The 20,204-nt window shown below is 45.0% G+C and overlaps 2 protein-coding genes across 7 annotated transcripts; both read left to right on the top strand.

Moving 5' to 3' along the window:
* Nucleotides 1–3,456: 3,456 nt before the first annotated feature.
* On the top strand, nt 3,457–4,984 carry LOC127313808 (PTI1-like tyrosine-protein kinase At3g15890). The gene has a single exon (XM_051344271.2). The coding sequence runs from the start codon at nt 3,490–3,492 to the stop codon at nt 4,801–4,803; it is 1,314 nt and encodes a 437-aa protein (XP_051200231.1). The 5' UTR covers nt 3,457–3,489; the 3' UTR covers nt 4,804–4,984.
* A 2,649-nt stretch (nt 4,985–7,633) lies between these two features.
* Nucleotides 7,634–10,838, top strand: LOC127311524 (uncharacterized). 6 transcript variants are annotated; one of them, XR_011749851.1, is made up of 5 exons: nt 7,638–8,180; nt 8,393–8,643; nt 9,388–9,697; nt 10,099–10,265; nt 10,411–10,838. XR_011749851.1 is itself a non-coding variant. In XM_071824728.1 (4 exons), exons 2-4 carry the CDS (start codon nt 8,590–8,592, stop codon nt 10,101–10,103), a joined length of 369 nt encoding a protein of 122 aa, XP_071680829.1. In that variant the 5' UTR covers nt 7,638–8,180; nt 8,393–8,589; the 3' UTR covers nt 10,104–10,838. The 6 variants fall into 6 exon arrangements, 1 of the variants encoding a protein (XP_071680829.1); XR_011749849.1 differs by having other exon boundaries at nt 10,398–10,838; XR_011749850.1 differs by having other exon boundaries at nt 10,383–10,838.
* The last annotated feature ends 9,366 nt before the right edge of the window (nt 10,839–20,204 follow it).

The raw sequence follows: 20,204 nt of genomic DNA, 5'->3' as shown, positions 1-20,204 counted from the left end.
ACGAATCTGGGTCTAATTCTCTGTAGGAAACTCAGAAAATTATGCCAATTTACGTGACTGATCCTCAGATATGTACGCAACTTTCATTAGTTTTAAGTTTTTTCATTTGAGCAAGTCTGATGCCTGTTAGAAATTCGTCTTTACGAACTGTTCTGTTTTTGACAGATTCTGCCTTTTATTTTGCATTGCCTGTTTTGTCATGCTTGATGGATTTCTTTATTCCATTGACTTTCAGTAGCTTTGTGCAATGTCCAGAAGTATAAAGAATGATTGTGTCACCTCTGAATATGTGAATTTTAATTGTGCACTAACCCTCTAATGAGTTGCTTTAAGTTTGGTGTGGAGGAAGTTTTCAAGGATCAAGAGAGGAGGATGATATACACCATGATCAAGGAGAGTGAAAGCTCTAAGCTTGGAGATGCCCCGGTACAATCACCCTCCTAACCACCAAACTTAGGTTAGTTATCCAGCCCCACACTATCAAAAGATGGGCATCGGAAGAACACTTGCAACAAATCATAGTTGCCAGAAATGGGGTCGATGGTGCGCTCCGCAACCCAGGATTGATCGACCTGGAAAACAGGGTCGGGAACGCGAGCCGATCGACGTGGTTCAGCACCGGGTCACCATCCCATTCGTTTGCTCCAAACCCCAAAATTCAAGCGTCAAAAAGGAATAACTGATAATTCCAAGCGTCGATCTGGGCGTATTAATACCTAGGTCCTGCGCATCTTCGTCTCTTTGTTTCTTAGACTACCCACAATGGGAGTATCATAGGTAGTATCATGCATTCCATGCATGCAAAATGCTGATGTGGCAGTGCAATTAAGGATGAGAGAGAGTGTACTAGTATCATAGCACATAATACTAGAAAAAATAATGTCAAGTAAATCTTGTACACATATTTGCATTGAGATTCTACAAAATAATTAATATATGGAGACTATGATACCATGCATTGTGGAGATAGTAACATGTAGTAGTATCATACGCATGATACTTCTATATGATACTATGCATTGTGACTAGTCTTAGCAGCACGGAGACAATTCTGAAATCTGGATGCAAGCACTTCCTCCAAGATAATCACGTAGATGATCGAATCAAGCTATCAAATTCACTGTGTGGACTTGTTTATCAAAACGTGTGATCGTACCATGACTCAGTTTATCGACCCCGGGTCATCTACCCAAAATTAAGTGGATCATGATCCACGTCCCAAATTAACATACCGGCGATGTATACCCCTCGTCGATCTTCGTTCGTTGGGATGTTGATCCTTGAATTGAAAAACCCAGATTCCAGGCAACTATGCAGCAAACCTCTAGTTGGCTGATTGATTTGTTAAAAATAGTCATCGCTTATGGAAAGTTAAAAAATAAATCATGTCTTTGTATTCTAGTGTTCATGACTGATTGTATTATATCTATCATAATTTGTTTTAGTCTTTGAAACCCAACTATTGTACTGAGAAAGCTGTTAACTTTTAACCTTGGTAGTTAGCGTTTCTCTTGGCCCATGTTCAACATCTACCTGCACGGCAATTTCAAGGCCACATAGTACTACGTGTGGATAGACATGGGCCAACAGAACCATGTCCTTTACATGTGCCATCACTATACACACAACAACATAAATAACGAGCAAACTGTACTCACTAATACGATGAAAGAATACATAGACTGCACATATCGCTAAGGGGAACCAATGGACATGATAGCCAGCGGCGGAGCTTCAAAGAGAATGATGGGCGGGCCAAGTGAAAGGAGAAAAGGAATTTTTTCTTGAATCATACCGCTTCGCTAGAAATTAGTCAGTATTACTGGTTCTCTTGTTCCAATTCAAGCATGGCGAAAATATTAGATGCTGGACCTTCCTCAACTTCACGTATTTCATCTTTTTTTCTTGTTAAAGCAAAATATTTATTTCTTCTCTGACTAATCTTTCTCATGGATGATGGTTGTTGGTTGTTAGCATTTAAAAACGTAAAGAACGAAAGCAAAATTAGATACTAAGAAGGGGCTTGATTAACTCGCTCGATTCAGTCTCTGGTCTGCCGCTAGTGTTGCCGTGCATCCTGTATTCTACCAAACCCCTGCCCCCATGGGCCTGGTTGCGGGCAGCCGGCAGTGGCTGCCTAGCCTGTACTGCACTGGCGAAGTCTGGAAGGCAGCATGAAGGGCTGGCCAGGAGCTGGTTGGCTGGGCCTCTAATACACATACATAATTATCTTTTAACAAAATATAAGGGCGGGCCATGGCCCAGATTTTCCCTAAAGAAGCTTCGCCAGTGATGATAGTGATCTACTAAATATTTTTACTTTTGAAAGTCATTGTTTTATTAGATCCTAACTAGTTTTAATAGGACAATTATCATAAGTAGTACTTATTTCATGACATCTAAACAAAATTCCATTTATATTATTAAAACTTCACATGTATGCAATTCACCATTACAAATGGACTATTGTTGAAACATAATCTATTTTTCTTGAACATAAAATCACTTTTATATATTTATTATTTTCAATTTTGTTGAACTAAGCCATGAATAAAACCCAGTCATCCATTTCAAGATAACAAAATCACATTCATCTACAAATTAATATGTGGCACTTAGAAGTGGTATAATGTTTTTACGTTTTAATTTTAAGTTTTTAGTATCTTTAAATGCCATGCTTCTTTATATAATTTTATAACACTCGTTCCTAACAAATATCTGAACAAACATTTCACGAGTAGGACCATCTAGCTTAGTGGTAGCAAATAGAAATTTCTCGAGAGTAGGATTGGTCTATGGTTTGAAGTTAAATTCCTTCTTCTCTCCCTCGTGAAATGGCATTACTCATGGATCTGATATATGAAGGTCAAATTTTCAGGTGAACTGGCATTAGCCATTCAAGGGTACAAGGATGTACAAGTTAGGACATTTGCTTGTTTTTATCATACTAATTTATTTAGAATCTCATATTTTAAATTTTTTTTTTTTACATTAATGATTTTTTGTAGTAAAAATAAATCAATAGTTCGGGCCAGGCAATCCCACCTAGTAGTCGTGGTATGGGTTCGCGATTGGCGTTGTTGGGCTAAGCCTCTAAGCGAGAAAAAAGTAGGCCAGGAGCAGTTCGCGTATAGTGAGCAAGCACTGGACTCATGTTTGGGCCTTTGTGGCTGGAAAGCACCAGGAGTTCATATGGAACAGCTGCACGACTTATTCAAGTGTTTCTTGGCGCCCCTGCCTCGCTGCAATTGGCGCTCCATCAAACGGTTGCTTCTCCATACGCAGGTCGTCGCCCAATGCCATTCTTCCACATGGAGATGGGCGATACCAGGTCAGCCCGAAGCTGACGTCCCCCGCCGCATAAAGATTTCCGACCCGCCGGCCGGACACGGCGGCCCCTGCGATAAGTACCTTGACACTTGCCTCGTAACTCTGCACCAGACGACCTACCAACTTCGTTCACTCCGAAGCATCAGCTAATCATCCACCATGGGCGCCGGGAGCTCCTGCTGCGGCGGGTCGGAGAAGGTGGAGCCGGGCTTCGCGACGCCGTCGTCGGTGCTGGGGGCGGCGAGCGGCGGCGGCAGCGCGTGGAGGATCTACACCTACAAGGAGCTGCACGCGGCCACGGGCGGGTTCAGCGAGGAGAACAAGCTGGGCGAGGGCGGCTTCGGGTCCGTCTACTGGGGCAAGACCCCCGACGGCGTGCAGATCGCCGTCAAGCGCCTCAAGCCCAACGCCAACGCCTCCAAGGCCGAGATGGAGTTCGCGGTGGAGGTGGAGGTGCTGGCCCGCGTCCGCCACCGCAACCTCCTCGGCCTCCGCGGCTACTGCGCGTCGGGCGCCGACCACCGCATGATCGTCTACGACTACATGCCCAACCTCTCCCTCCTCTCCCACCTCCACGGCCAGTTCGCCGCCGGCGCCGAGCACGCGCTCGACTGGCGCAGGCGCTTCGGGGTGGCGCTCGGGGCCGCCGAGGCGCTCGTGCACCTCCACCACGAGGCGTCCCCGGGCATCATCCACCGGGACATCAAGGCCAGCAACGTGCTCCTCGACTCCGACTTCGCGCCCCTGGTCGCCGACTTCGGGTTCGCCAAGCTCGTGCCCGACGGCGTCTCGCACATGACCACCAGGGTCAAGGGCACGCTGGGTTACCTCGCGCCGGAGTACGCCATGTGGGGCAAGGTCTCCGGGGCCTGCGACGTGTACAGCTTCGGGATCCTCCTCGTGGAGCTGGTGTCTGGCAGGAAGCCCATCGAGCGGCTGCCGTCCGGGGCCAAGCGCACCATCACCGAGTGGGCGGAGCCGCTCATCGCGCGCGGCCGGCTCGGGGACCTCGTGGACGTGCGCCTCCGGGGAAACTACGACATGGCGGAGCTGGCGCGCATGCTCGAGGCCGCCGCGCTCTGCGTGCAGGGGGAGCCCGAGCGGCGGCCCGACATGCGAGCCGTCGTGCGCATCCTGCGCGGCGAGACTAAAGCCGTCGATGGCGCGGCACCGGCGGCGGGTAAGGGGGACAGCGGCGTGCAGGCCCAGCCGGCGGTGAGGCTGAAGAGCGTCAAGTACGCGGACCACCTAATGGAGAACGAGAGCAGCGTGTACTCCGCCGAGGGGGACGAGGAAGAAGACGACAAGGAGGACGAGCGGCGCACGGACAGCTCGGAGGTGGAGGAGTACTCGCTGATGGACGACCAGAGCAGCATGAACTTCGGGGTGTTCGGCGCCATGCCAGTGGTGCCGGTGCAGACCATGCGCGACCCCTACGTCAGGAGGTTTGGAGGGAATGGCGTCAAGATATGATCATGCATGTGTTCTTTCAAAAACAAAACGATCATGCACGTGTACGCTAGCATGTGATGGCTGTTGGCAAATATGTTGTATTAATTTCATGCATGGGTGTAAACTTGTGCTTAATTAGCTCGGATCAAGTCGATGATTAAATTTATTGTGATTTATATATAATGTTAAAGTTCTTGTATCATTGAGCGTGCATTTCGGTCTGAACTTGGCCACAGTTGCTCGTTAATCTGAAGTTATAAACACAATCATCTGGCAGTAAAAGCGAGGCAGCTGCAATTTGTATGACCATATATATCAGCTTCAAAAGAAAAATTGTATGACTATACTCCCTTTTCAAACAGCCGGTGCCATTTGTAGGAGTATGTCGTGTAACGTCTTTCCCGCGAAATAAAACTTATGTGAATTCGTAAAAAAAAAATGTGATGTATGCATTAGTGTACATGTTCTGCAATCGTCAACAGCCAGATCCAAGTATCACATGGATCAAAATATCTAGTGACGTTGCCACATGCTTCTTAAGAAGTGGAATTATTGGATGCCTGAGTTGAAAATGTTGGTGCATGGATTGTGACTCCTCAGAGGTTATTGCCTCGAGTTAATCGTCGGATTTCGGTTCTACCATTTGGCAGCAAGGCGGTAGGCAAACCATATACAGCTGCAGTTCAAGACAGTTAGTTGCGTGTTCTTTTTCTTCAGAGCTCAGACAAAAAGAGTTGCGTGCCTGATGGATCTTTATGGCAGTACAACTTCAGCTTGGAGCTATTATAACCATGATAAATTGGGTGGAATTTGACTTACTACAAATATTAGCCACGAAAATAGTCATGGAAATCATTTTCAGTGAGATTTCATCAAAAATCACTGAATTTCAAGTGATTTCAGTAGACCTTAAATAATTACCTTTTGGTCAAAATATTTCAGACATTTCAGTAAATTGGCACTTTGGACAAAATGAAAAGGGAAGTAAGTGGTTTCAACAGCGGCTGAAATAATACCAAACTGAAATTCCAGACCATGCTCATGATTTTTTTTTTGTTGAGGGAAACCATGCTCATGATTATGATGTAGGATATGTGATCAGTCCCTTAGTCCTATTTTGAAGGGGAAAAAAGGATAGTAATCCCATAGCTTAGATAACTTTATTATTAAAAAACCATATTTTGGTGGAGTGGTGGAGACGTCTTTAGTGATGGATGCATCCACTGAAATTTAAATCATGCACTACTAGAAATCGGGCTATACTTAGAAGGATTACAAGTGTCGCACCACCGTGGCACGCCAGAAAAGGGTGAGCCACCAGCATGGCATTACCAGCGGAGAACCCTATACCATGGGTGCGCCACTACTAAGCGTGGCTAGGGTTGGCCGGGGTGCGCCCCTGGGGTGTGTGGTTCGGGGTAACAAAGATTTTTTAGTGGCCACATACATGTGGTGCTTCCCAAAGATGTGCACCACTAGTGGCTACTTCCCACTATGACAGGAAGGACCAGCCGTGCGCGCCTTGTCGACGCTCAACTTTGGACCCTTTCAGCGATCCTTGAGTGTGTGTGTGGCAAAAGGCTGACCGGTCGCAACATCCATGGCCATCAATGTCGTCGATGTCTGCTGCCACACCGCCTAGGCTCATGCCCCGACATTGACTAACCTGGAGCGTGTGTGGACCGATAGCCTTGAGCGCGTGTCGCGTAACGCTGACCGGGGGCAGAAGCCATGGTCATCAATGCCGTTGTTCACCGTTGCGATGCCGCCTGAACTTCTCCACCAACAGTGATGCGGAAGGCGCGGAACCTGCACGGGCATTGGTGGCCAGAGCTTCTTACATTAGTCATGTTCCTGTATCTCCCACTTTGGTGTCCTGTGCCATTTCCCATGGTCGTTGACCGAATCTAGGACAAGGACGAGGAGTAGGTAGAGGCGTCGCCGACGCTGATGCAGGGAGCGTGTCTGCCGCAGTTAGGGTTCAGTTTTTCCCCTTCTGTTTAGTTTTCTATATGAATTATCTTTGAATGAATGAAGTATAGTTTTATATATGGATTATCTTTGAATGAATGAAATATTTCTAAAATTTCACGTGCTTTATTGAATTTAATTTAGTTCTCGTCCACCGCGTGCATGTTCTTCGTTTGGGCCACTGGATCCGTTTAAAAAAACAGAATAAAGACCAGTGGTGCAACCCTGTCGTGTGTCACTGGCACATGCCAGTTGCCAGTGGCGGAGCCAGGACATTAATGGTATGTAGTTATTTTAAAGTTGTGTAGTCAAATATATCTATTTATATGTTTTTTTTGCAACTTTTTACATAATTTCTACCTATGTTCTAAAAAAACTGTGTAGTCAAATGAGCTACATTGCCAGTTGCACACCAAACCTATGCGCCATAGGTAAGGTACGTTTTAAGAAAAAAAGAATCTACTCAGAGCAATTCCAATAGTATAGCCAACTGCTGGCTATAACAAGATGCCATATCATTTGTAGTTATCATATAGCTAACATGTATAATAGTTGGCTATAAGAATGAAGCACTTTACTAACATATGGCCCATCTTTCACTCTCACAAAGTGCCTAGGAGCACGTGCAAGAGCTGGCTATTGCATAGTAGCCCACCTCTTTTCTCTCTCCTCTTCTCTCTCCTCCAATTCATCTAAAATATATTATTTAATGTCTTATAGTCAGCTGACTGGACTCTATTGTACTTGCTCTAAGAGCTCTAAGCTCCGAGTGTTTCGAGAGCCTGTGGTTGCTCGGAACGTCGTTTTCCTTGGGCCTACCGCTTGGTTGTCGGTAGAATCGGAGGCGGTGCTTGTTTGGGCTTGTGGGACGACACGCCCTTTCCTTCCTACGCGACGCAATCGATCTCCTCCCTCTTCCCAAATCAACGCCGCCGTCCACCTGAAAAAAGGGAAACATACCACGGCTGCTGCCACCACCGCCGCTCCGATTCTAGCCTCCTCCACCACTAATCAGCGTATCAATCGCCAGCTCGGCCCCCTCTCTATCTCCTCTGCCATTTACCCGCAGATGCGCCGACCTTCAGTCCCCATGGGCCGCGGCCAACCCTACCCGGGTTCGGTTCGCCGATATGGCGGTCTGGCGGTCATCGGCGCCACCTCCCACAGGTCCTGCAACTGCCAGCATGCCCATCTGCGTGACCTCTATTCTTGCTTGTGCTCATCTTCAGCAACTTCGACGCCCTGGCCTCGAGTTCCTGTACCGGCTGGACGGAGGGTGTCGTCAGTAGAACCCGACAGGTCCTGGCTACTGCGGATTGGTCGACTAATCTTCGGCTACTACCTCGGGCGCCGCGCAGTGTGATGAAGGCGACTTGGCCATACCACAACTGCCATGTGGTGACCACATCACTTCAACTCCAACCCTGGTATGTACACCAGCCTCTCACTCTCTTCTTTATGTACTCTGTTGTTGTGCCCAGCCATCACGTCGTGCCCGGTTGTGCTGGTGGTCAAGGTTCTGTGGCGGTTTTAGTGTTTGACTGGTGGTGAGCTCAGCGCTCCAAGTCGGCCTCCAATTGGGTATCAAAATCTCGGTTACCAGTTTCTTGGTTCAGTTAGCTCATGGAGAGATGTGCAGGTGGTACTGTACCTGCTGCAACCAAAGAGACCTTGAAATAACTTTGTTTGGGTACCAATATGGAAAGGGAGTGTTGACTGCTGGTTTGTTTGGGTACTTCAATGTTTATGGGTTAATTTATTTGAGCAGTGGAATCAAAATATAGTGATAAGAGTATTGGCTGTTTGATTTTCTTAGCAGGCCCCAGTGTTCGTCCCATGAAGTGCTCACAGCAGCTGGCATTTGTGATTTGTGCAGTATGCCCACATGAGGTTGGTTTAGAATGAATGCCACTAGACATTGAGGGTGATACTCTTACCTCTGCATTTCCATTACCTGTAACTGTCACACCACGCTTCTCTTCGATCTTGCCGTGGAAGTAGACATCAGTTTAGTTAATATATTAACAGCTACATGAAGAGATCAATTGATCAACTGAATATATTAACTGCTACCTTGTGATATCCTTGAAAAATATGATGTACATTTTTTTGGGGGACAAATAAGATATACAAGCTTCACAATTGGGGTTCAAAATGAAGTGGGAAGGAACCACAAGCTTCACAGCAAACTCAATACCACACTGAATTAATGAAAATTAGTTGCTTGGGGTTTTGGTAACTAGCAAGGAAAAAACTATGGTGGTGTTGGTTGTTCAGCAGTAGCGAACAAAAATATCAGGAAGTAATTTGTTTCAAAATTGCATTAGCAACTTCAAGAATGCACGTTGTCATATGTGTTCTTGTGATTATGCATATTATATAGTACATAAGTATCATGGTCATTATAAAAAAAAAGTATCATGGTGCTCCTTGCGCTTCTAGCTAGATTTTATTCCTTCAGGTTCTCTATTTTGCTGATGCATCTATACTTTACTTCCATGTTACGATCTGGCATGTCATGTTGGAGCTTGCAATGTCTGCATAGTTGGACCTCGACAATTATATATTTATCCGAGAGAAAGATGAATTGATTGTGAGAGATTGTGCATGTAAATTGCGTGTACTGTCATTCAGGTTGGATTCGTGGTGTGGCAGCATCGATTCCGTGCATCGGCTGTTGTCCCCATCACACTGCCATGCCAGCCGCTCAGCTATGATCACAAGTCTCGCTTTATGCACATCCTCAGGCCTGTAGCCAAGCTTCCCAGTCGCTGGATGGCCTTCTGCTGCCGGTGCCGAACAAGCTTCTGGATGCCCCTCGGCTACTTATTCCCCAAACTATCACCAAGGTTCTGCACCTTCCTGGAATCCCTGCACAATAGACCAGAAGTTCTACAACCACCAATATCTGCAAGAATATCACGCTTCTGCAAATTCTGCATTGGTAACTCCTCAGATATTTTACCAGTGGCTCGGATGGCTAAATAAACATCAAACATATATAGATATACTGTAGCCATACTTTGTGGTCTTTGCACCAGAGCTTTCCTTGACATTACAAGTTATTGTGCAACCTTTACCATTTTGTCACACAATCATAATGTGAGCCGTTTTAGCAAACTAAAATAGTTTGGTAAAAACGGCTTACATTATGGAACGGAGGGAGTAGTTCTTGTTTTCTTAAGTCTTGTGATGTACTGAAACAATTTTTTTACCTTCAATCAGAAATTTGTATCTTTTTGTCCATAGTGAAGGTGATCTTTTTGTATATTAGATGATTTTTTTGCTCTTTGGGTTTGATACTTCGATTGATTCATAGATTCGTGTTTGGATTCGAATGTGCAGGTTGAGCGGTTGTACCGGAGGGGGAATAGTGCATCGTGGCGGAGGTACCTGGAGCTGCAAAAGCATTGTGAGTGAATACTGCGACTTACTCATCCCTTCGGGGCTTTTCCGTCCTTACATCAAGAAACAAGGCCAATGCGGGCGAGAAGGATAAATCTGTTGATGAGGTACGTGCTTTGATTCTAAATACTTGACTGAATTTTCTGCGGAGAAGCATCAGCAGCCGGTCGTGGTTTCTTTAATTGAGCAGCCATGGTCTAAACCTCCTGAGGGTGCTGTCAAAGTTAATTTTGGTGCAGCATTCTATGATAGCGCTGGATGGAACTGGTGCTTGGGGTTTCATTGCTAGAACTGACCAGGGAGAAGCCATTGGGGCTGGAGCGGGAAACTAAAGCACCTGAACAGTGCTATCCAAGCTGAAGCCGAATCATGTGTTGTTGCTGTCGAAGCAACTGCTGATCTGGGTATACATAAGGTCATCTTTGAGCCTGATTCAGCAATCGTTGTGAGTGCCCTCAAGTCTATGAGCTATGATTTTTCCAGCATTGGCGTTCTGGTCCGAGAAGCAAGAAGCACCTGCACCGTCTCTTTTGATTCTTTTGACTTTGTTCATTTGCCCATACCATTGCTGATTATGGTTATACAGTGAGCTCTGTCAGCTCTGGCTAGGTTAGATTTACGCCCACTTTTTTTTTGATCGAACTTAGTCGGCAGCAATTTAGTTAATTATGCGCTGATAACGGAATCCGCTTTTCAGTGTAAAACATATCTTCTACGGATAATCGCTTTATCCTGCTACAAGAGGAAAGGGAATACTACCCCGACTGGCGTGCAATGCATCAACCAATATTTCCCCAATAACAAAATAGCGGCATCCACTGAAATCCTCGGTTGGCACAAACATCGGAAAACGGCGCAGCAAAGCGCGCACGGTCCTTCTAGTAAAGACCAATGGTGCAACCTTGTCGTGTGTCAATGGTGTGTGCACGTGTCAATTGCGCACCAACCTTATGCTACATGGTTAAGTTACTACCAATGATGTGATACTAGTAGCGCATGGCCATGCACCACGGGTAGTACGATCTGGTGCGTCAGTAGGAAGGGTTATCTACTAATAATGTTACTAAACGGCGACGAGTAGGGAAAGGGTCACAAATCTATATTTTGTGGCGCACGGGCGGTACGCCACAGAATACACGCCATAAAAATTAGAATTCTATGACGCACCTACCCATACACGAATATTATCTTTTCGTGGCGCACCGCGGCCCATGCGCCACAGAAACATGACAAGATGTGGCGCATTGGCCACGGTGCGTCACAGAAATAGGTGCACCACATAGTTAGTTTTAGGTGCGCCACATAATTATTTACCTGTATACATGATTTTGTACTGCCTGGTATACATATACATGTTATATACAACAATATACAAATATTATACAGGTCAGTAGTATACATATATAATATAAACAACATGTACATTGCACAAATATAATATAAACATCATCATCACATTACATACAGCCCGATCGAGATACACATATAGTGCCAAGTGTCAAATTTTACATAGAAGTCTTAATTCATACAAAGTTCATCATCCCAAGATACAAATGCAGTGGCACCGACCGTCACCTACACTAGGATGAAATAGAGTACCGCCGCGATGATGTTGAGCAAGAGCGAGAGCACAACGAAGGTCTTCATCTTGCTCTTGTTCGACTGGTGGTTCCTCCACTTGGCAACCGCCTCTAGTCGCGTATCGTTTGTACCATTTGCCGCTAAACTTGTGCACATGTTTCTTACAGTCCTCCCGCTTCTCGTAGACTCCTGGAACCTGCCCCTAGAACACCACATAGTACGTCATCTCTATGGATACAAGCCATTATTAGTATAATATAATGCAATGGAAAAAATTAGAGGATTCACATGCATACATGCTCACAGAAATTAAAGCAAGATAATAATAATAATAAACCTAAAAGATATATAGCATCGATATCACATAAGTAAGTTCGATGACAACGACTACAATAGTAATTAAAGTCCAACAACGAAGACCGTTTCGAGCTAATTAAGCATGTTTAGATTACAACACACTATACACTATCCTTTATTTCTGAACAGACGTTTCAACCGTGGTACTATAGGAGCATACCACATAACCTTGGCAGGAAGCCAGGAACCCTCTTCCTGGGAGCTCACCCTCAACATCACCAGGGTCATCTCGTCTGATCTTATACCGCAGTGCAGTGCATACCAGACATTTTTCCAAAATTTTGTACTCCTCACTGTGGTAGATGATGCAATCATTAATGCATGCATGTATCTTCTGCACCTCTAATCCTAGAGGGCAGAGAACCTTCTTGCTTCGTATGTACTGTCAGACAATTCCTTATCCTTTGGAAGCTTCTTCTTTATTATTTTCAGTAACTTCTCAAATGCCTTGTCACATTTACTAGCCTCTGCATTCCATTGCAGCAACTCCAGTGTGGTATCGAGCTTTGTGTTTCCATCTTCATAAGTTGGGTACTTCTTTTTTTGTGATCCTCTAACATGCCCTTTAACTTCCCCTTCTCGTTTTCAGTTTCTGCTTCTCTGTGTGCATCAACAATGGCCCGACGAAGAACATCATCAATGGGCTCATCTGATGTCTCTTCGTCTTCAGCTCCCCCTGCCTCTTCATCTTCATCATGCCCTGTTGTAGTATCACCGTAGTTAGGGTACATATCATCATCCTCCTCTTCTTCTTCTTCATTGTCTTCCATCATAACCTCTCTTTCTCCATGCTTGGTCCAACAATTATAGCTGTGCATGAAACCTTTCCAAAGCAGGTGGGAGTGAAGGACTTGCCATTTAGGGTATTGCTTTAAGTTACAACAATCAACACATGGACAACACATAAAACCATCCATCTGTGGGTTTTCCTCAGCCACACGGAGAAAATCTTTTAGGCCTTCAGTGAACCCGGGTAGGCGTCGGTCAACGTACATCCATTGCCACCGGTTCATCTACATCATATAATTAAGTTTATAAGAAAACCATTACAAAACATCATAATATAAATAGTGAAATGACCACTGTACAAATGAAAGGGTAAAGTTGCTTACCTTGTCGAGGAGGAAAGAAAGAGGAGAAAACTTAAGTGTCGCTCCGGCATCTCATATCATTTTTGTTTTGTGTGAAACCAAGAGGCATCATTCTCTCAGACATTTCATCGAGCGCCTCATGTGCATGGGAAAGAAAATCAAACAAGCACACAATCATCACACCTTCCACCGAGAAAATATAGAGCGAGAGGGCTGGCCGGGGTGAGCTGAATATATAGGCAAAGGGGGCTTTAGCACCGGTTTGTGTCACGAACGAGTGCTAATGTTTAGCTTTAGCACCGGTTCGTGTCACGAACCGTGCTAAATTTTTCGCGGCTGCCACGTGTCTGGCGACAAACCTTTAGCACCGGTTCGTGTCACGAAACAGTGCTAAAGATCACGCACGAACCGGTGCTAACGCTCGGCTAGTCCCCTGCGACGTCCTAGCCGCACGAACCAGTGCTAATGCACACCTTTAGTCTGAATTGGTACCACAACGGGTAGTAATGATCTTTGGAGCAAAAAACCAAAGTCCTGTTTTCTACTAGTGTAGGAGCAAACGACAAAAGGATGCAGGCCCCACTGGGTTGTATTTGAGGGAAAAAAATTATATATGCTTTTATGGAATTTTCATGCCATTTTCGTTTCCACCTGAATTGGATCCTCCATTTTGTTTGCCGTTTCTCTTAGAATATATAGTTATGTTTCCGTTCCTTTTCTGTAAAATACCGTTTTGTCCCTTTTCTCTCTTCATTAGTAGAAAACGGGTTTTTTCTTCGGAGCTGCACTTAGCTTTGAGTGTTACCAAGTTTGAGTGTTAGCCACACTTAGCTTTGAGAGCTATATGTTGGTTTGTTTTCCCTTCTTATGCATAATAGGTGTTAGATGAAATGCATAAGAGCATGATGCCACTTGAGTTCGCACAAAACAAACATGATATGAAGTGCTCGAGCTACACTTAAGCTTTTTCCTCCTCGGTCGAGGTTAAAAACTTTATCCTTTCATCTATCATTGATAAAATGCATGTGTCGATGTACATCGCGTCTCTATATATTGATGATATTCTGTAATGATTTTTGATATAGTTAATTATATAATGCAGATGAGCCAGCAATAGATGTACGATGACCGACACACTACCGAGTTTATTACGGGCCTGCATTATTTTCTCTTTGTGGCCGAGAAAAACAATCGGGATGGTTTTATGTGTTGTCCATGTGGTGTATGTCAGAATAAGAAGGATTACTCTTACTCGACAATCCTTCACACCCACCTGCTTCGGTCCGGTTTCATGCCCATCTATAATTGCTGGACCAAGCACGAAGAAAGAGCGGTTATGATGGAAACAATGGAGACGAAGAGGATGATGACAACTATCTTATATTCCCTGAATATGGTGATGCTGCAACGAGGAAAGCTAAAGATCAAGAGGCATCAGATGAGCCCGCTGATAATCTTGGTCGGGCCATTGCTGATGCAAAGAGAGACTGCAAAACTGAAAAGAAGAGGTCGAAGTTTGAGCAGATGTTAGAGGATCACATAAAGTTGTTGTATCAAATTGCGAAGATGGCTTGAAAAAAACTAGGTAGCACAGTGAAATTGTTGTAATGAAAGGCATAGAACGGTGTGACTGATAAGGGATTTGATAAGTTGCTGAAAATAATGAAGAAGCGGATTCCAAAGGGTAATAAGTTTCCCGCCAGTACGTACGAAGCAAAGAACGTTGTCTGTCATCTAGGATTTGACAGATTCTACTTGTACCTTTAATCTCATCACAATTGGTGGCATTGTAAGACTATTTGGTATTAATCTTAAATTTTCCTATACAATGTTTATGAGTGTTGATATTATCATGTGTGAGTAGTCCTCGCGGGCGGATGCCTAGCCTCGCAACATCATGGGCATCTAACTTTACATGTATGTTGTGCTTCAATTACATTTAAGATTTGTATGATTATATCTCTATTTTCTACCTCTATCTAGAACTTGTCAGATACCCATGATCTCAATGATTGATAATGGTAAAATGGTGAGATTAGTAGTAATCTGCTGCTTCATGCGAAACCCAGTGACAATTTGGGTACAATGGGACCGGCAGTTTGAGTCCTATTAGGAAATAACATCATTTTTTCATATCCGCGTATGACGCAAATAAACATAAATCTAATCAAAAATATGTCGGACCCTCAGCATGGCTAGAGCTTGGAGCCAACAATGCCGATGCCTGCCTTCAAACAGTCGAATCGGCAAGCTACATAGATAAATATAGAAAAAGTGCTCGTGCGTTGCATCGGGATAAATTAACACTAAAATGCTTTTTACACTTTACGATAAACATATATATGTTTTAGTGTGTAGATACATCTATTTTTTTAGCAATTATTTTAAAAACGGAAGGAGCACTGTGTTCCATAATCTAGGACATTTTGGAAACTAAAAAAATTCTTCCGAACGTATTACATTTTGCTGAATGGAGAGAATACCTTTCAAAAAAAGTTATAAGAAAAATAAGTATTGTTGCTACCAATTAGATTAGGTAGAGTGTGACCATTGACGCAGTTAAAATTGCTAGATTGGTTATATTTTCAAATTTTATCTAAACTATCATCTAAACCATTCCGTTTCAACACCATATCTAGCAAAACCATAGAGGTGATTGTTCAGTTTGCTCTGAACGATCGTTAGCCAATAGCTAGTATACTTATCTGGTGTTGCCGTGTTAGGTTAGTTCACAAAACGCGAACATCCCATGCCAAGGAAACATCACAGCCACTGAATTCGATAGTTACAGAAAAGATGGATTTCTTTTAGTAATGGAGAGGCTGCCTCTTATTTTGGTTCTTGCTATAATAGTACGGCCGCGCAGCGGAGAGCCTGATATCCGGTGTTGTTGGCGAAGTCCGAGTGCAAATAATCAATTTTGCCCTATCCGCACCTGGCCGGCGCCATTGCAGTCCACGGCCACCAATTACAATGGCACGGGGCGGATGTAAAAGTTGACCTCCGCGAGGCAGATTGGATGGCGGAAGCAGTGTAGACGAACGCGAGGGTGTGGCTCACATTTAGGACTGCGGGTTAGTTCTGGGCGAAATCGCGGAGACCTCGATTTGAAGCAGATCTGAGCGCCAGAGCTCCTCCCAACACCTCCGCCCTGATGCACCAGAGTCCTCCCCACACAACTTGTACTCTGCGTGTGCGTCGCCCATCCTAATCGGCGGAGCCGCGCGCCGCGGCGCTGCCGCCGGGAGGAAGTCGAGCCCCAGGACACGGCGACCTCGCCCAGAATCTCTCCACTGAGACCTGGGCCGAGCTCTCCCACCTGTCTGTTGGATAATTAGGCACAATTTCCATGATTAATTCCAGAATATAAAACATGATGGCAGCAACTAGCAACATGTGAAACTCAAACATACTAGATGCATTAATCAACATGAGTAGCAGCAGCGCAAACGGTAAAGCATCCATCGCTAAACAGATCGAGATATGTCGCACGTACCGATCTGGTGGAGGTGGCGGTGGAGGTGTGGCAGATGATGTCGCGGCAGTAACGTTGTTGATGACAACGTTGTTGACGACGGGGACGACGGGTCGAAGTAGACGGCGTTGAAGACGACGGTAGGCAGCACCGCCCGACTTGGACGGAAGGCGACCCGTGATGAAGAGCTTGAGCAGTCGCGCAGAGCGCTTCCCAAAAACCTAATTCGCCCTCTCCCGTACAGGATCGCAAGGACGAGTGGTTCCGGAGACCTGCTCTCCCGTTCACCGATGCACGTCGGCGAGCGGGATGGAGTAGGCTACGATGGCGACGCAAGCAGGGAGAGGTGGAAACCCTAACTCGTGTATTAGATGTGTTTCTGCGGTAGCCGGGCAAGAGATTATATAGGCTCAGGAAACCCTAGGCACGCCCACGTAGCGCGCACGTTTCGAGTCGGTTACAGATAGCCCACGGCCCGGGAGCGACCCGAACCGACTAACTGCGACGCGTCCGTCTAGAACTCTGTTCGTTTTCCTGAGCTGCAAAAAGTAAGGAAAGTCTCGGCTCGAGGCTCAATCCACTCACCACTCACCACTCACCACGAGCGCGGCGCGCGCGTCGTGTCGTGTCGAGTCGAGTCGAGACGAGCGAGGAGGAGGAGGAGCGCGCGCGTGTAGCACTCCTATTCTCACTCACTTACTAGTGGTGAAACAACCCACCTTATAAGGTGGTCTAACTTCCTCCCAACTTTCCATGTGGGACTAAACTTCCCACCTCTTGCCACTCCCTAGTGAGCTGCCACCAACTTGGGCTCAAACTCACAAGGCTGCCACTAAGTGGGCTTTGAGATTTATAGGGAAATCTGAAATCTAGTATGGGCCAATGTGTATGGGCCCAATATTTCAACAATCCCCCACTAGATCTCAAATCCCCATTTAGAGATTTACCAATACTCACTGCTTGTTTATATACCAGTGTTTCAGCGGAGACTGTTAAGTTGAACTTCCGCCTAGAACCTTAAGCTACATCCATTCACACTTGAACAATGGACTAAGCCTTGAATTGCAAGTTTTGCGTGAACAGGGTTTCACTCAAAGTCATAACCAGTACATGGCTGCCAGTAGCCTACCCCGCGGGTGAAGCATATGCGTCATACTTCGTGGTCTCTTCATGAGTTTACTAGAGATCACCCAAATCTCATAGATTGCGACGTTTAACAATCGGACTCATATAGGTGTGTTATTTCAAGAATGCTCTGTAGGACAGCATCTTTGCTAAAATAGCCAACATAAACACATTAAGGCTTGTTGCCAACCTGCCTTACAGCAATTGAGAGTTGTGCATCTTCACATAGAGAGGGTTACATAATACTCTCCTCAATTAAACCACTAGCTTGTTTTTCCCAGGTCCTAATTCACGGGATCTCCGATCACAAAGGTTGGGTTACCACTATGGTGTAACATCAACGGGTCTCAAACCCATCTCCCTCGATGCACTTTCTATCACATTACGTGATAGTCCCTTTGTAAAGGGATCTGCCAGGTTTTTGTCTGTTTGAATATATGTAACAGTTATTACTCCGGAGTTTCGCAATTTCCTGACAGACTTCAAACGTCTCTTGACGTGTCTTGATGACTTCGCGTTATCCTTAGAATTGTTCACTTTGACAATTACAGTTTGATTGTCACAATTCAAAACGATTGCCGGTACAGGTTTTTCAACCACAGGCAAGTCCATCAAGAGCTCACGCAACCATTCTGATTCAACAGTGGTTGTGTCCAAAGCAGTAAGTTCTGCTTCCATAGTTGACCTCGTCAATATGGTTTGCTTACAAGATCTCCATGACACTGCGCCACCTCCAAAGGTAAATACATACCCGCTAGTGGCGTAGAGATCAGCTACATCAGAGATCCAATTTGAATCAATATATCCTTCAAGCACAGTTGGGTGCCCTGAATAGTGAATCCCATAACTCATTGTACCACATAGGTAGCGCATGACCCTATCAAGTGCATGCCAATGATCAGTACCTGGGTTTGACATGAACCTACTCAACTTGCTAACAGCAAAAGAGATGTCGGGTCTAGTCGCGCTCGCTAAGTACATGAGTGAGCCAACAATCTGAGAGTATCTCAGTTGATCTACGGCAATCCTCCGGTTCTTGCGTAATGTCACACTGGGATCATAAGGTGTTGGAGAAGACTTGCTATCAATATAGCCGAACCGGCTCAAGATCTTCTCAACATAATGGGATTGTGTTAGAGTAATCGCACTCTCGTTCTTAATAAGCTTGATGTTCAGAATCACATCAGCTTCTCCCAGATCTTTCATATCAAAACACTTTGACAAGAAAGACTTGACCTCGTGTATTACTTTCATGTTTGTACCAAATATCAGAATATCATCCACATACAAACACAGTATAACACCTTCGCCCCCACCATGGCGATAGTAAACGCACTTGTCAGCCTCATTGACAACAAAGCCTACAGAAGTCAAAGTTCTGTCAAACTTCTCATGCCATTGCTTAGGTGCTTGTTTCAGGCCATATAAAGATTTCAGCAACTTGCACACCTTTCTTTCTTCACCTTTTACTACAAACCCATCAGGCTGATCCATATAGATTTCCTCTTCCAACTCTCCATTAAGAAAAGCTATCTTTACGTCCATTTGATGAACGATAAGACCATAGGAGGTAGCCATGGACAGTAGTACTCGAATGGTGGTAAGTCTAGCGACAGGTGAATAGGTGTCGAAGTAATCTTCGCCTTCTCTCTGTGTGTAGCCTTTAGCTACAAGCCACGCCTTGTACTTCTCAATAGTACCATCAGGTCTTAGCTTCTTCTTGAACACCCATTTGCAGCCTACAGGCTTGCATCCATGGGGTCGTTCTGATAGCTCCCAAGTTCCATTAGAAAGAATCGAGTCCATCTCATTATGGACAGCTTCTTTCCAGTCATCTGCATCTGGAGATGCGAATGCCTCTGCAATGGACGTGGGAGTATCATCCACAAGGTACACAATGAAATCATCACCAAAGGATTTTTCAATCCTCCGTCTCTTGCTCCGTTTAGGAGCTTCATTGTCATCCTTCTCAGTAACATTCTCATGTGATTGTTCAAAATACTCATTAGATGGACTAGACTCAGGAATTATCTCAGTAGAAATTCTAGCAATGCTATGCATATCTTTCATAGGAAACATGTTCTCAAAAAATGTTGCATCACGAGATTCCATAATAGTATCAACATGCATATCAGGTACCTCGGATTGAACTACTAAAAATCTATAGCCTATACTCCGCGGAGCATAACCTAGAAAGATACAATCCACTGTCTTTGGTCCGAGTTTGCGCTTCTTAGTAATTGGAATATTGACTTTCGCCAAACATCCCCATGTGCGCAAATACGAAAGTGATGGTTTTCTCCCAGCCCACTCCTCGTAAGGGGTTTTATCTTTATTCTTGTTAGGAACTCTATTCAGGACATGCCATGATGTCAATAAAGCCTCCCCCCACCATGCCTTTGATAAACCAGCAGTGG

The sequence above is a fragment of the Lolium perenne genome, chromosome 7, assembly GCF_019359855.2.
Source record: "Lolium perenne isolate Kyuss_39 chromosome 7, Kyuss_2.0, whole genome shotgun sequence".
Taxonomy (NCBI): domain Eukaryota; kingdom Viridiplantae; phylum Streptophyta; class Magnoliopsida; order Poales; family Poaceae; genus Lolium; species Lolium perenne.
Note: the sequence above shows the minus strand (reverse complement) of the source record. Positions and strands in the feature narration are given on the sequence as shown.

Excerpts from the sequence above, each read along its gene's own strand:
- LOC127313808 (XM_051344271.2), top strand. The coding sequence starts at position 3,490 with ATGGGCGCCGGGAGCTCCTGCTGCGGCGGGTCGGAGAAGGTGGAGCCG.
- LOC127311524 (XM_071824728.1), top strand. The coding sequence starts at position 8,590 with ATGAAGTGCTCACAGCAGCTGGCATTTGTGATTTGTGCAGTATGCCCA. Across the intron at positions 8,644-9,387 it reads GTGCAGTATGCCCACATGAG|GTTGGATTCGTGGTGTGGCA; the intron begins GTTGGTTTAGAA and ends ACTGTCATTCAG.